This window comes from Synchiropus splendidus, chromosome 4, assembly GCF_027744825.2.
Source record: "Synchiropus splendidus isolate RoL2022-P1 chromosome 4, RoL_Sspl_1.0, whole genome shotgun sequence".
Taxonomy (NCBI): Eukaryota; Metazoa; Chordata; class Actinopteri; order Syngnathiformes; family Callionymidae; genus Synchiropus; species Synchiropus splendidus.
The window spans coordinates 4326775-4342376 of record NC_071337.1 but is presented as its reverse complement, the minus strand read 5'-3'; the positions used below and the strand labels follow the sequence as shown (position 1 = coordinate 4342376).

At 45.3% G+C, this 15602-nt stretch overlaps 1 protein-coding gene across 4 annotated transcripts; it reads left to right on the top strand.

Moving 5' to 3' along the window:
• Positions 1-3209: 3209 nt before the first annotated feature.
• On the top strand, positions 3210-15414 carry LOC128757524 (voltage-dependent calcium channel gamma-6 subunit-like). Of its 4 annotated transcripts, none has more exons than XM_053862879.1 (7): positions 3210-3261; positions 7227-7403; positions 10134-10244; positions 10322-10430; positions 12500-12574; positions 14172-14309; positions 14988-15414. In XM_053862879.1, exons 2-7 carry the CDS (start codon positions 7233-7235, stop codon positions 15209-15211), a joined length of 828 nt encoding a protein of 275 aa, XP_053718854.1. In that variant the 5' UTR covers positions 3210-3261; positions 7227-7232; the 3' UTR covers positions 15212-15414. The 4 variants fall into 4 exon arrangements, with proteins under 4 accessions (XP_053718854.1, XP_053718853.1, XP_053718851.1 ...); XM_053862878.1 differs by having other exon boundaries at positions 3215-3261; positions 7224-7403; XM_053862876.1 differs by lacking the exon at positions 3210-3261 and adding an exon at positions 6468-6676 and having other exon boundaries at positions 6789-7403.
• The last annotated feature ends 188 nt before the right edge of the window (positions 15415-15602 follow it).

The following is a 15602-nucleotide window of genomic DNA, read 5'->3' as shown; positions in this document are numbered from 1 at the left end:
CAGTTTGACACATGACACTAAACAGCCTCAAGTTATCCTTGCTTAAGAGTGTTTTATAAATGTCAACAACTAATATCTGAACATCCGTGACAGGCTGATGAAGCATCATGGAAGAGCGTCCTGATTTTCAGAGCCCAGTAGGCGGCGCTCTCAGTTTAAAATTGATATGCTCTTTCATTGTAATGGTTGCTCAAACCTGTTTAGAGCAGAAAGCGCCATCTAGTGGACTCTGATGATGGCGATACTGTTTCATGAAGCCTCGTCTACAACACGGGCCTTGGTGAAGAAGCCCAATGATGGTGACAGATCTGTCTCTCGGGGTTCTGGCAGTGAAGATAAGCAGTAAAGGAATGGTGAGCATGGGAACAGTGATTTTTAGGTTCAGAGTACTTGAAAGTAATCAAACAAATACTGGGTTTCTACTTCAAGGAGGACCAGGAAAGTACCCTGTAGTCAAGGTATTACTGTATGTACACAATACGTGCCTGTTGTGCGTTTGTATGAGCGAGAGAACTCAAATGTACTCGACCAACAAGCATGAAAAAAGGCTGTCCACAGGGCGAAATTTGGGAATTAGTTCTTATAAAAAAATAATTAAATAAACACTGAAATAATAAATTAATACATGTGCAGGAAGATGCTAAATGCTAATAATTAGCAATATTTCACACAAGATTAAATGTGGACTTTTTATTTTATTTTAACCAAAACAAATCTTCCCAAAAACAAATTAATAGAAAATAATAATAATACTGATACTAATACTAATACTAATATACATTGCACCTTATTCATTGCCAATGTTGAACATTACTCATATTCTAGATGGAAATAATAAAAATGAGGCAGAAGAGATGATAAAATGTCAATTTCATGATAAAATGTCAATTTCAAACCAACAAACCAAACATGAGTAAAATCAACTTATTGGACTACGTGAGTGACGGAAGAGGAAAACCTGCTTTTGAGACCCTCAACACCTCCACATGACAAGCAGAGACCCAAACAGTGAAGAAAAATCTTAAAAACATATTGATTGAGCGGCAGCTTGACTGTGAGCCCCTGCGTCCTGGTGCTGATAAAGCACTGCTATAAATAGGTGAGTGTTTGTTGATCCGGATCAATGGGATCACGGGAGTCAAATGTCGAGGTGTTTCACACCAACATGCCAAAAACGTGGCGAAACCGCAGCAGTCCAGGGCTACCTTTTCGTACGTGACCTGCTTTAGATCTGGTTTTTGTTGTGGGTGAGAACCAGGACCTGAGTGTCACCTTCATTTCCTCCTGCAGCTTTGGTTTAATCTCATCAGACATTTAAACCTTCAAGGTTCAGAGTCTTTAGGGCAGCAGAGAGGAGCGCACCCTGCTGGAGAGAGGGCGCTGCTTCTGCACCCCAGTTCAGTTGGGCTTTCTCCGGTCTGACTGATGAATGGCTGACGCTTGTTAAAGATGGTTTCATGAATTTGCAGTTCTTATCTGCGCCACTGGACTGAAGCCATCTTGTTATTCATGCGTCCATTCTGAGTCCCGTTAAAACAGCTCCAGTGTGTGGTCCTCTTTGCACCTAAAATCATGTTGCCCTGCGTCCGATATGAACATGGATGGACGAACTGAAGGACAGATTGGTGGGTGGTCGCAGGAAAAGGTCAGATGGATGGATGATAATAGATGGACATAATGGATGGAGAACAGATGGATGGCCTGACGGAAAGATGAAGGGTTGGATGAACAGACAGACAGACTGGTGGATAGATGGATGGATGGACGCAAGGGCAGATGGATAGACAGACTGATAGATGGGAGAATGTTTGGTTGGCTGGACACATGCCTGGATAGATGGACAGACAGATAGATGGATGGATGCTCAGATGCTGGATGGATAGATGAAGGTATGGATGGATATAAGGGCAGATAGATGGCTGGCTGGCTGGATGGATGGATGGACAGATGGATGGATGGATGGATGGATGAATGATGGATGGATGGATGGATGGATGGATCGATGGATGGATGGAGGGACAGATGGATGGATGAATGGATGGATGGATGGATCGAAGGATGGATGGATGAATGGATGGATGGATGAATGGATGGATGGATGGATCGAAGGATGGATGGATGAATGGATGGATGAATGGCTGAATGGATGGATGGATGGATGGATGGATGGATGAGAACAGATGATAGACCAACAGAGGACTGGATGGACAAACAGACAGACAGACAGACTGGTGGATGGATTGAAGATGGATGGATGGTTGAATAAGTGAAACTAAAAGTGAAATTACAATCGAAAACAGAGATTATATATATATATATATTAAGCTCAAGGTTTAGAACACCAATAAATACAGCGAGTCAGAGTCAAGAGACCACAAAAGTCAACATGGTTGGAAAAAGTATTTGATTAAACCAAATACGACAAAGATAGAAGACAATAGATTCTCATGAATAAAAGCGTGCAAATGAAAGTGATAAAATGTGTGCTGCCTCAGGGCACAAGGTCAAAGAGTGGGACTCAAACCGTCAACCCTCTGATGATTGAGCGACCCCTCCCCGCCACCTGAGCTGAACTCTTTACCAGCTCCGACACCAGGAGCCGCTACGCGAGCGCGGAGGTCATAAGTCTCCCGGTTGAGCCGCTTGTTTCCGAATCTACAGTTCCTCTTTGAATGAGCCGGATGGACGCGGCAGCCGCGGACATGAGCCCGGCAGCCGGAGTTGAGCTGACACAAGCCCCCGCCGCCCGCTTCTCCCCCGGGTCGGCTTTAATGTCATTAACAGGTGGGCGGCAAAAATAGATGGATGGAGAAGTCATGGTCTCTCTCACACACACACACACACTCTCACGCACGCCTGCTGGAACACACAGACGCCACTAAGGAGGCGGCTTGTTTGTCTGACACATTTTCACACAAGCGCATTTTGAAGCTGTTACAGCACCAGTGTCCACGTTAGCGTAAACAGATAAGCTTACACGGGTGACTGTCTTACACACGCACACACACGCACACGCACACACACACACGGCTATATTCATGCTCAGGCATTTTGCTCATGCTTTTTGGCCCCACACACACACACCAACGTAGAAAAAACCCACACACACTTATCGTATCTCAGACATGACATGAACACCCCCTGACCTCCACCCCCTAGTCCCCTCCCTCACCCGTCCACCTCCCAGTCCCTGGTTTCCTCTCGTCACCTCTCCTCGCCCTCCGAAAAGGACCGTGCACACAAACTTCAGGTCATCCACCGGTAAGTCCTGCGGTTTTGATACGAGGTGCGCGTGTCCCACTCCAACTCGCTCGGCCGCTGCCCCCGCGGCTCTCCTGTCAGCGGGAAAGAGTCAGGCTCTGTGACTCGGTGACGGTCTTGTGAGCTGCTCAGGATATTTTGAGGCATTGGACTTGTTTGAGTGGCAGTAATTAATTTCTTCCTCGTGTTTCATTGTCACATTTCCGTCGCGTCCAAATGGATTCCTTATAAGGAGAGCAACACGGGCTGTGGAATTCTCGCTTGCAACAGATATCCAGAATGCGGAGCGACAGTGAATGCATCATGACAAAAGTCTGCCAAAAAAAAAAAAGATCTATTTGCACTGTGGACCAAATTTAAGGGTCAGAACAAGTCACGCCATGGTGCGGCGCCATCTTGAAGCAGGTCCCACCTGAGTGCGGAATCTTGGGTTTTCTTGAAGGCTTGCAACCAACTTGTGTTCTATTGCGCCTCCATGTCACGTTTTCTTAGCTTAACTTAACTTACTGTGGGAGCTAAGGTACAACAAACATCTCCCTAACCTCCATAAGATTACGACCACTTCTAGTGACCACACTAGAGACACATGGTAGAGTCATTGGCTGCGTCCCATTTCTCACCCGAACACTGGTTTTTGACCCTAACACTGGGCTCTGCGCGTCCCAATCCTCCTCACACCGAGGGCACTGGCCGTTCACCACTTGAAATGATCCCTTCAAATCGAGGGAGCTCCGGAGCTGACTTGAAACCAAGTGGGAATATGACGTGTGGAGAGATGTCCAGGATACCAAAGGACTTTATTTCAATACAATGTTGGACAGGACAACAGGGACATGTTAGTAGCCAGGACCACTCTTCCCTTTGTTGACTTTCTCTCGTATCCACCCAAATGCTCCACCGTGTCCCACAACATGAACAATACAACATGGATGTTCAACAGTAGGTTTGGATTTCTTCTGAACAAACTTCAGTGGGCTAGCATCCAGGCTAACGTTAGCATCCTCACACCTCTGACACATCTGTCACCACAACATAGGCTCCGCCCATTTCTTCTGCGTTGGTTCACCAAACCAAGTGAGATGATCAGCGCCGAAGCAAGAGGTTGCAGAAACGTTGGAGCTGTCATTTCCAAAACGTTGTGTCCAACACTGGATATGCAGGAAACGAAGCCAACGAAGCCAATGACACGCTGTCTTTATGTGTGACCTCATCAAGTGTCGTCCAAGTTCTTAGGGACGTCAGTCCCTTCACTCCAGAGGCAGCTTCATAGTGGAGGGCACTCAGAACCAAGTGTCAGCGTTAGGGATCCGGAGTCTTCTGTCCATGCTCTGCGTTCATTTCCTCCGTATTTCAGCACAAAAACAAAGCTTACGGATACAGGCCAAACAGAGCACTACCACAGGAAACCATGGGGCGCAGTGTTGCTCTTACTACCCGTAATGTAGCTCTAAATTCTCCATCCTCCAGTGGTGATATATTTACCGACCTCACCAACCACCGCCTCCTGCACACCGTTTCATCTTTTGTGCAAGAGCTATATGATCAATGCTTCTTCCAGAGTCGCCATGTTGGTTATGGAACGCTTGACTCTGGGCTGCTCCCCCTGGTGGATATATTGCTGAACAGCAACGTGAAGAGCACATGGAGGCATGTGATCAGTGATGGTAACATGGTTTGAAAAAGACAGCGACACGAATGAGCCTTTAGCATTCACTGGACATAACCGAAAAAAATCCATCCGATTCCGAGACAAGACCGAGACCTTCAGAGTGGTCTTGATTCCAGTCTTGAGACAAAGGCTGATGTGATTCATAATGGAGAACTTCCTGAAGCCACCAATATACATGAGGAGAAAGTTTGGTGGTCTGGACTCCAACACACTGCCAGACAGAAGCTTGGGTCATTTCACTGCAGGGTCCATAGTGACTGAAAACAAAACACAACTTTTGCATCACTGTCTTTCTCAGAGGCCGAACGTCATGATGCTTGACCACGTGACAGCAGCATAGCCGTGAAAGGACAGCGCTGTGAGTGACGACGTCGTCCAGCACATTCCTGGACACGTTTCAAGACTGTCCTCAGAGACTTGACTGCAATTCTGATGTTTCCATTCATTCGAACGCTCTCCACTGTGACTGCAGAAGTCAGAGTGCTGTGCTCACTGTCAACTTCAGAGACCTTTTCATTGTGATACCATCATTTTGAGTCGCCCCTTCAATAAAAGCAAGTCATTGGTTGGACTGGACGTGGCTCCCTGACCACGCCTCCTCGTATTGCTCAAGAGCTGTGGACAATAAAATGATAAATAAATATGAATAAAAGCTGAAATCAAATCATAAATAGAATAAATAAGTCAATAAAGTCACGGCCGTTGCAGTCAATGTAACCGATCCGGCTTCATTGTTCGGACCGCCCACTTCATTTAAATCTCTGACCAAGTAGAGACAGAAATGCTGACATGAATAAATGCAGAAATATGGAAATGAGTAAACAAATACATGAATGAATGAAAGCCGGAATGCAATGACTCAAAAATAAATGAAGCTGAATAATACATTCAAAATGGAGGAATAAATAAGGAGGTATATTGAAAAATAAATATACAAATTTGACAATAATAGCTTTTCCATGTTTTGCATATTGTGCATCCATCCATCCATGGACCAGACTCACGGGCCAGTTTTAATGCTGCTGCTGCTGCTGCTGCTCACCTCATGTCTTCTATTTACATTTTGGTTTAAAACAGCAAATCAGAGTCTGACACAATGTTGATATCAGTTTCTGATATTTTTGGAGGCAAATTTTAGATAGCATGAAGCCAGTAGCTGGACTAAGCTAGCATGTAGCCAGTAGCTGGAGTAAGCTAGCATGTAGCCAGTAGCTGGAGTAAGCTGGCATGTAGGCAGGTGCTGGACTAAGGTAGCATGTAGCCAGTAGCTGGACTAAGCTAGCATGTAGCCAGTAGCTGGAGTAAGCTAGCATGTAGCCAGTAGCTGGAGTAAGCTAGCATGTAGCCAGAAGCTGGACTAAGCCAGCATTTAGCCAGTATCTGGGCTAAGCTAGCATGTAGCCAATAGGTGGACCAAAATAGCATGTAGTCAGTAGGTGGACTAAGCTATCATGTTGCCAGTGGCTGGATTAAGCTAGCATGGAGCCAGTAGCTGGGCTAAGCTAGCATGTAGCCAGTAGCTGGACCAAGATAGCATGTAGCCAGTAGGAGGACTTGAATTTGTGTAGGTTAAGACATCAACATGCTTTGCACTTTAAATGACGGCTGAATTATTTTGAGACAACTCTGGATCTTGCCTGGGCCGGGTTTGGCCCCCGGGCCTTATGTTTGACATCTCATATTGTGAAGAGAATCTATTGCTCCTTCTAATCCTTCAGTTTGTACGGGTTTCTTCCATGTGTGAGGGTCAGTAGTTGTGCATGTGTCGGCCCTCAGACGCTTTCTACACAGTTGTTGTGAAAAGTCTGGGTGAAGTTGATGCAAAATGACCAAAATGTGCTTTTGTGTTTTCTCCTAGGAAGCAACACTTCAGTCGTCACTGACCTCCAACTTTTTAAAGTCTTAACAGGAAACTGAATTTGTACATTTAGTTTGTTGCCATGAATAATTCATCCGTGTTGTTGTGTGGACGAGGCTGCGGTTTATTCCCCACAGATTCCTGCTCACTGAGGATCTAACCGTCCTTTTCAGAGTAGCGTGTTATGTTTTGATCACAACCCTGTTAAACCTACCTCGTCTTCATTTCTCGCCTTTTTTCAATCACCTGTAAGTTACTTCTCCAGTTGCTCACATTTTTTTTCTCTGCCTTGTTCTTGGGTACAAACTGACCGCGACTTTTTAACGTAAAACTATCTGAAGCTAGTTTGGCTGCAGAATAGAAACGCGGCGCTGCTGTGTTAGTTGCTTTATACCTTGTCACAACATGTGGTCAACTTTTCTGGTCACCGACGAGGAGGGCCGCATGGCAAGCCCGGCTGCCACGGGAACGGTGGGAGGGGCCCCGGCGGGCGGAGCGGCCCAGGGCGGCGGAGGCCTGGCCGGCCTCATGAGCGGACGCAGCACGTTCGGGGGGAACAAGCGGCGCAGGACAACCTCGACCGGACAAGCCATGAGTGAAGCCCAGGAAGGGAAGGTGGGTGGTTTCACGCTCACCACACGTTCAACGGCCCATTCATGCTCCATCCAAACCATGGTACCGTCACTGATCACACGCTTCCATGCGTCAGTATTGCTGTCCACAATACCTCCACCAGGGGGAGCAGCTCAGAGTCAAAAGGTTATAACAGCAACACTTCAAAATAAACATGGCGACTGTGGAAGAAGTACACAAGATAAACAAGATAAAAGAAACTTAGATTTAGAAGTGTCAGACAGTTTATCCTATTTTAACCATGTATTTCTCCTTTCGGGTAAAATCTTATCTCAGACATAACCTAGTCTTTTACTGTCTCCAGTAGACAGGAAGTCTTAAAATGAGGTAAATAACTGGTGAACTATCATATTGTACATCGCTGCCTGTGTCTCATCAAAAGAAAACTCACGTTTATGTTTGCTCTTGGTTCAAGGAGGTTGAGACGCAGCCACATCACAACTCATCAGCCATGTATTTCACCATCTTCAAACCAGATGTTTTCTGATATTTTAGTTTAAAGTTAGTATGTTGTAGTGATCCATGCTGCCTCTGGAGCAGAGGATTGTGGGAGGAGTGTTGAGGGGTAAAAACAGATAGTTGTTGTGTGATGATGTGAATGATCTTCTTCTTATTTGGGACGTGTGTTGATGTTTCCCTTCCTTACCAATACAGTCGGCACCGTGAGTTAGTAGGATGTGTGTGGAGAGGACCTGCGTTCTGTTACGTCGTGCTAAATTTCTGAAGTTCTGTTTTTGAAAAAGACTTGTGTTTCGATGAGGAAACTTGCTTCAGATTGACTTGATTTTACTGAAACTAATTTTGCTATTCATTATCTTGTTTCTCACTTTAAGTCATGTACAGGGGTTGGACAAAATAATGGAAACACCTTCAAGCTTTTTTGTCCAAACCCTGTAGTGTATATTTGAATCCCGTTTCAATAGCTCACTGTCAGGCTATTCTCAAGTACTTACTGTTTAGAATTCAGCGTATGGTGCTTATTTCTAGTGTACACACATTCACCATAGAACTCATATTTCCAGCCCTGAGATTGAGAGAATATCTCAATGCATGGACAAATAATGCTCCTAAACTCAAACACTTTTAGACTTGATATTAGTGTTAAGTGTTCTCAATTGAATTATGGGATGTAGGTGTCGATATTGTCGCACTAAGCCCATGGAATGCTAATGCTACATAAGCGCACGACAGAACACTGGCCAATACAGGCTATAGATGGGAATGGCATTTTCTTTCGCTCTCTTCAAACACGCATTGAACCAGCCTCGCAAAGACTTGGGTCTCCGGTGTCATGATTAGCTCCTGGCCACTGCTCCCTAATGCATCTTCTGGAAGCACATTTGGTTGCACTCCAGTAACCCGAGTCCATACGTCAGGGTTTTACTGCCACGTGTTGGTATTTCATGGCCAGGCCTGAGGCTCTGATGGCACCACTCAAGTACCCGGTGACAAGTGCTCAGTAGTTACACATACGTAACACGCCTTTTCTCTCTTCACTACATTTTCATTTGGCCATTTCTAGACCTTTGTCTTCACTTGAGGGCAGTTGGGGGGAGGAACGGAGTTTAAAGCTCAGTGACGTGCTTGAACGTATATTTTCGTTTACTTTGTCACGTCAGATGCTGGTCGCACTTTTGAGCGGCGGGTCTGAACCAGTCTGGCGTTGGGACTCTCTGTCAACCCCCCCACTTCAACAACACCTTATATATTGAAAAAGAACCAAGTGTGCCGCTTTAGCTGGAGCTATGACACAATCGAACCTCATAACAATAAAACACAGAATCAACAAAGCACATGAACTTGTCTGCAGGTAAACACAGAAATACAATGTGCCTTAAAGACAAGTTCAACTGCTTCTGGAAGCTTAGGCTGCAGTTCATGTAGTTTATTGGACCACGTCTGTTCATTCTGTGCTGTAAAAAGAGCTGTTCTAAATTAGCACTATGGCTCATTACCGCCACCTACAGAGTGGGAGCAGTTGGTGATTCTTGCTAATTAAAAAAAAAAAAGATAAAAAAAAAACTATGTACAAAAATGAATTAAATAAAATGATGTACTGCTTTTGGAGAAAAATAGTTTGCAAAACTATAGCTAAAAAAATAGCTGTTTGCTCAACATCAATTCAATGAATATATTCATGTGTATGAGAAAACACAATCGCATGCAGATGGATCAGTCGACCCATTTTCAAGTACACTTGTACTTGTACATCCATTTTGCCAATGAAAGTGGCTCGAAACATCATCTACACGTGTGCAGTAAGTGAACAATCGCTGGAAAAACAAATGCTTCCGGAGTTTGACTTGTTGCCAGAAGCGCTATAGAGGGATTGCATGGGCACCCATTAGAACCGGGTCTAATATGGCCATGGTTGGACTTGTGTGTTTGAGAGTACTTTATGTCTAGTAGAGGGTTGTCCTTGACCAGTCTCTCTTATATAACTGCAGTTACTTTTGTCCTCCTCAGGCCACCGTACTCCAGTGGAGGCGCTCATACTCCCATCCTGTCAACTGCTTTTATTTCCTAATAGAAAAAGAAGTTGGTAACTTGAGTAGCTCCGCTTCAAAGAATGAACCAGAAAGCGTTTGAATTTTTTTTTGCAGCATGAAATCAGCACTACCAGCAACAGCTCCAGCTCGCTGCAGTGAAGCTATATAGCTCAGTTACATGTAGTTTGTCTGCATCGTTGAAGGAGTATTCTTTGTTTTCCAGATCAAACTGGCCTTCTTTGTGGCCATCGTGGGCGTGGTGCTGACCGTCCTCGGGGTGGGCACAGAGTTCTGGGTGGAGCTAGCGCCCATGAAGACCTTCTACAACAACCAGGTGAGTCATCGCCTGCGAGTCACCGTGTGTTTTCGCAGCACAGTTCTGAAACTGCCGACGGCTCTGTGCTCTCCCAGACATGTCTGACGGCGCACTACGGTCTGTGGAAAGGCTGCACAAAGACCCTGTGGGTGGCCGATATCGACCCGGAGAGAGAGAGCTGCGGACCTGCCGAGCTGCCTGGAGGTGACTCAAAAATGCTCTGACTAGTCCGGGGGTTGACACGCCGGCTGTCAGACCACAGAGGGCATGTGTGGGATGAAGCTGCGGGTTGACCCAGCGCTTACATGGGTTTGTTGAGCGTCCAGAACAGTGGTTCACAGTAGCGACCTGCAACTTACTCGGTCAAAATGGTATTGTTTTTTGGAAAGAGACCAGAATAACAGATGATCGCTCACGCTTGAACCGACACGGTGCCTGGGAATCAGAACCGGTTTATGTGGTTACATATGTTAATATCACTAATAATTATATCTAATAAATATCAGCCTTTTAAAATGAACACATTTATTTCACATTACAAAGACAAAACATCACAGAAACGTCCAACAACTGTTTGTATTGCTCCATCCCAGACTTAGATTCTGCCAACACAACTGCAGTTAACTACAACTGTACGGTGTTGTGGTTTTTTTCTTCTCAATAACGTGCAAATTTACCAGCAGGAGTGAAGGGCAACACTTATGTGAGCACAGATGCAGCGCTGTGACAGCCTTCTTCCCTCTGACCAGAGCAGAAAAGCTTGTCTCCTTGTTGACCCTGGTGCCGGTGACACAGCGCTCTTTAGAAACACCTCATTGACGGCTGCTTTGGGTTCCAACTGACTCATGTAAACTCATGTATACCGATTTCACTTGTGTCCAATAACCAAGTTTAATCTACTTACATGTAAACAAAGCAAAACCTTGTGAAATGACATGAAACCATGTGATCATCGCAAAGATAGTTGTTTGTCATTGAAAAGTCCAACCAGCAGCTGAAGCAGGTGCAAGCCATATTCATCAGTTACTAAAGAAAAAAAGCACATAAAATGCAAACTGTTGAGAAAAAACTGTGACATGAATTCAATTCTGAATAAAATAAATATAATAATGTCTAAATTTCATTTGTAAAACAAAGTCTAAAGAAGATTTCAGTAAAGTATTGCCATACAATATTTGAATTTATTTTAAAAACTGCTACAGGAGCTTTCACGAACAGTGTTTACTGTTGGAGGCAGCATTACTTCCTTCGTCATCTTTTTCTTTCCAAGAACTTCTCCATAGTTGGTAACTATCACAGATGTGCAGCTGTTAAGCCAATTCAGTGACTCACTGCTGCCACCATACGTGGCTCATGTTTTCAAAGGGAGCGCCTCGCGACCCTCACGGCCCAGAGGTGTCAAACCCTCTCAGAGGCACAGCCATGCGCCTCGGCCCTATGGTGAAGTATCGCACATATAGACAAGCGACAAGTAGTGACGTCATTATGCAACTTGCCATCAAACGCGATATAAAAGAAGTAAATAATGCCATGGTGTATGATTCTGTGATCACATTTCAAATGTCCACTTTCCTCCAACGACATTGAATGCAACATCACTAGCGGCTCAGCACTGCAATCATGTCGGACCTCTGAACCGAACCGCTCATGTTACTAACTTGAATTAAGTTATTCATTTTCACGCTGTATTGAAAACCTTTAAAATACAATGTATTTTTTGTGTTCAAGCCTTAATAACAGGGCATCAAAGCATCATTTTTCGGATTTTTTTTTCTATTTTTCTATTTTCTATTTTTTCAAATAGAATTCTTGGTATTCAAGTCTCGACGGCAGAGGTGTCCCTCCACAGCCAAGTATGTACCGGATCAGTGGCTGGTGTCACGTGTCCTGCAGGATGGTTCGGGCTGATGGATGCAAACTCAGATCAAAGTCACTTTTCTCAGCACCAAACTGCTTGATCCATGGTTGAACAGAGCAGGATTTGGCAGATGGGATGCCAGTCTGGTTTGGGGACCAGAACCCACTGAGGGACCCAGCTTTGATCACGCTAATGAAGAGTCAAGTGTGTGTGTGTGAGTCGTGTTGTAAATCATGCGGCCACTTCATTACAGTTACACATCTTCTTCTGGAAAGTGGCTTGTCACCCTGAGCGGGTGGTTGATGTTCACGGCTGATCGGTTCGGCCGCACCAGACGCCGCTCCTCGATTGAAGAGGAAATTGGTTTGGGGCTGTGAGGCGGACGCTGATCCTGACATGTGCTTCTCCTCGGCAGAATCAAACTGCACCTTCTTCAAGTTCTTCACCACCGGAGGAAACGCTGTGATGTTCCAGAAGACCACCAGGAAGAGTGAGTCACCGCTCGCTGCAGTTTCACACAGTTGTTTTCTTCTGTTTATCCTCTGCCAGTGGGGATCACAGGTCAATAGAACAGCACTTCATCTGAGCACTGTTTGTTGAGCGTCACAGAACAAAAGCATCCAACCTTTCATTTTGTTCCGCTTATCGGAGGATCAGCGACAGGCTCATCAGAGAGACTTCTGGTGGAATAAAGTCATTCCGTGACTCCACTTTCTATAGAGGGCCGACCGGCCTCGAGGCCTCCAGCGTGTCCTCACTGCTACCCTCATCCCTACACCACTGACAGGGTCCTATTCATTTCCTTTCAGCTGAAGCAGCAACACCATGCTCTGAAGGCCCATTTATGCTCAGTGATACATACGGATCCGAATACGGACGGAAATTTCTGTCGTGCTCTGCGTTCATTTCCTCCATATTTCTCTAACTTTCCTCAAAGCTTAGTTATACACGCCACACGGAGCAGTACCACAGGAAACCATGGGGGGCAGTGTTGCTGCTACTACCTGATACGTAGCTCTAAAGAGACATGAAGAAGGCATAACAATGGCAGAAACTCGCTGTCCTCCAGTGGCGATATATTTAACGTCCTCACCGACCACCGCCTCCTACAACTCTGTTTCCTCTTTTGTGCAAGAGCTACATGATCAATACTGACTCTACAGTCGCCGTGTTGGCTTTGGAGTTTGTTGTTGTCATGAACGTTTGACTCTGGGCTGCTCCCCCTGGTGGATGTGTTCATGAAGAATGAAGTGAATCAAATGGTAACATCATTTCAAAAGGACGGGTACATTTTTGCGAATAAAGGGAGCATAAATGGGCCTTTACTCAGAAGGTGATGAATCGAGCGAAGATAGAGGAATCAACAAAGAGCAAAGTTTTCAGTCTTCAAATGCTGGTCTTGCAGGTCCCGCTGCCTTTATCTCCCTGCAGTATGTCTGATGCACGTCACCGTCACTGTCCAACTCAGTCACTATTGTCTGCTCCCCAACAATCTCTTCCACACACACATAGCCTTCAAGTGCCTGGTAGCTTCTGTAGAGCTCTAAAGATGTCACCATGTAACAACCAGGAACGAAGATCAAGTCTATCCTCGCAGTCATTATTAGATTAAGCCTCCAGCTCGTGAGATGGCAAAGACATTAACGGCATCATCTTCAACCTTGAGAATGGTGCTCTGTTTAAGTGAAGAAAGAGCTGAGGCAAAAAAGCAAAACTGTCAATTTAGCTCACCGACAATTGAAAGAAGGATATCGCAGTTACGAGTGAACAAAATGACCTTTAATGGTCCGTATGAGGAGCTCTGCCATCAAAAATTGAATTTCCTGGTGAGATGCTTCGGCCATGTCAGGAGCACTGAACATTCTGGGGAGAATAGATGACCCCCTCGCCCTCAGTACACACCCTGGGGTACACACATCTTGGGATTTCTCAGAAGAATTGAGAGGGGTTTGTCAAAAAAGCTTGGTCTGTTAGCTACAACATGGTGTCTAAAAAATGGCTGACCTTGTACTGGATAGACAGAAACTACTATGCCTGAAATGACTTCACATTTGCTAAGCTAATTCTCTGTCCATTTCCTGCAACAGACCTGAATGTGGCGTCGGCCATGTTGGCACTGTTCAGCCTGTTCCTGATGGTGATGGGCGCCATCTGCATCACCATGTCGCTCAGCAAAGAAGTTCTCTTCTTCCTAAAGCCGGCGTCCGTCTGCTTTATTCTGTCAGGTGAGCTTTGAATACTCGCACCAGAGTCAAGGAGGTGGACACTTTCCAGGGCCATTTGGACAATGTAAAAATGCGCAGTAACAATGGCTAACATTTATATAGCAACTGTCACAACTGCTGCACAGCATTCAAACAACAAATACTGTATAGCTGATAGCGTCTGATAACATTAGCATAGCGCCCAGATCATTAGAAAGTAAAGTGTCCCATTGAGTTAAGGTATAGAATGAAAGATGGCAGTCGTACCATAGTTCTTCATCTAAATCTAGAACAACAAAACCCCAACGATACTGACTCTAGCATGTTTGAAATGTTGTAGCTTGTAGCAAGATTCATGTCTCCAGTGTTTCACATGGATTTGGGGTTCAGCTCTGATCAGTTAGCATCCCAGCTATCGCGTCCTGTAAGGCGTTTTTAAACACCAAAAAGAGACATTTTTGAGCCATCAATTCGAATCATTAGTTTCCTACAGGTGGTTGGGTGAAGTGTGCTGGGGTTTTCAGAGCTTGGATGACTGGAACGGTGAAGGCCTGAGGCATTAACTCCAAATACATGACAGCATTTAACCATCTTGAAGCAACACAACAATCTTCTGGGAGTAAAGGCAAAACGCACAGACCTCGTGAGACGTTCAAGTGAGCTCCTGATGCTGACAAACCTCTGGTGTGGTGTCCTCAGGTGTGCTGGTTCTCCTGTCTCTCCTGGTCTTCCACCAGTCTGTACTAGCTTTCCTAGCTAGCGACCACACGGTGCCTCTCCACTACGAGTTCTCCTGGTCGGTCTCCTGTCTCGGCTGTGCGGGCGCCATTCTCATTGTGGGCGGGATCCTCTTCCTGCTGCTGGCCCTGCCCTACAGTCCCTGGGAACGCTGCCTCCCTCGAAGAGAGAGCGGCTCCAGCTAGTGGCCCGGAGGTGGCACTGCTCCAAAATAGCACTTCAGGTTGTTGTTTTTCCTCTCAGAAAAAGTATAGTTGGTGTAATGTTTATATGGAATCGACACTGTTTTGTATGATATGCCTCTACTCCATTCTTTAAGCTGAATTAGTCAGGAAAGTTGAATCAACAAACAAGATTAAAATGAGAGATAATCTTGTATTGGCTGTAAAAAGAGTTGGAAACTGTAACAGAAGTAAATGTCATATTCTTTAAAGTTGCCCTTTTGTGATATTCATTTAAAGCATCTGTATTTACACTGAGAAAATTCATTTTTTCACCATTGGTTTGCTCACCAGGCAGGACTCAAACCCCAGTCAGACACAGGGGTCCAAAGCTTTTGAAGGGGCCTGGGGCCTG

Coding starts and splice junctions, on each gene's coding strand:
- LOC128757524 (XM_053862876.1), top strand. CDS start 7,194: ATGTGGTCAACTTTTCTGGTCACCGACGAGGAGGGCCGCATGGCAAGC. Junction 10,245..10,321: donor AGACCTTCTACAACAACCAG/GTGAGTCATCGC, acceptor GTGCTCTCCCAG/ACATGTCTGACGGCGCACTA. Junction 12,575..14,171: donor CCAGAAGACCACCAGGAAGA/GTGAGTCACCGC, acceptor TTCCTGCAACAG/ACCTGAATGTGGCGTCGGCC.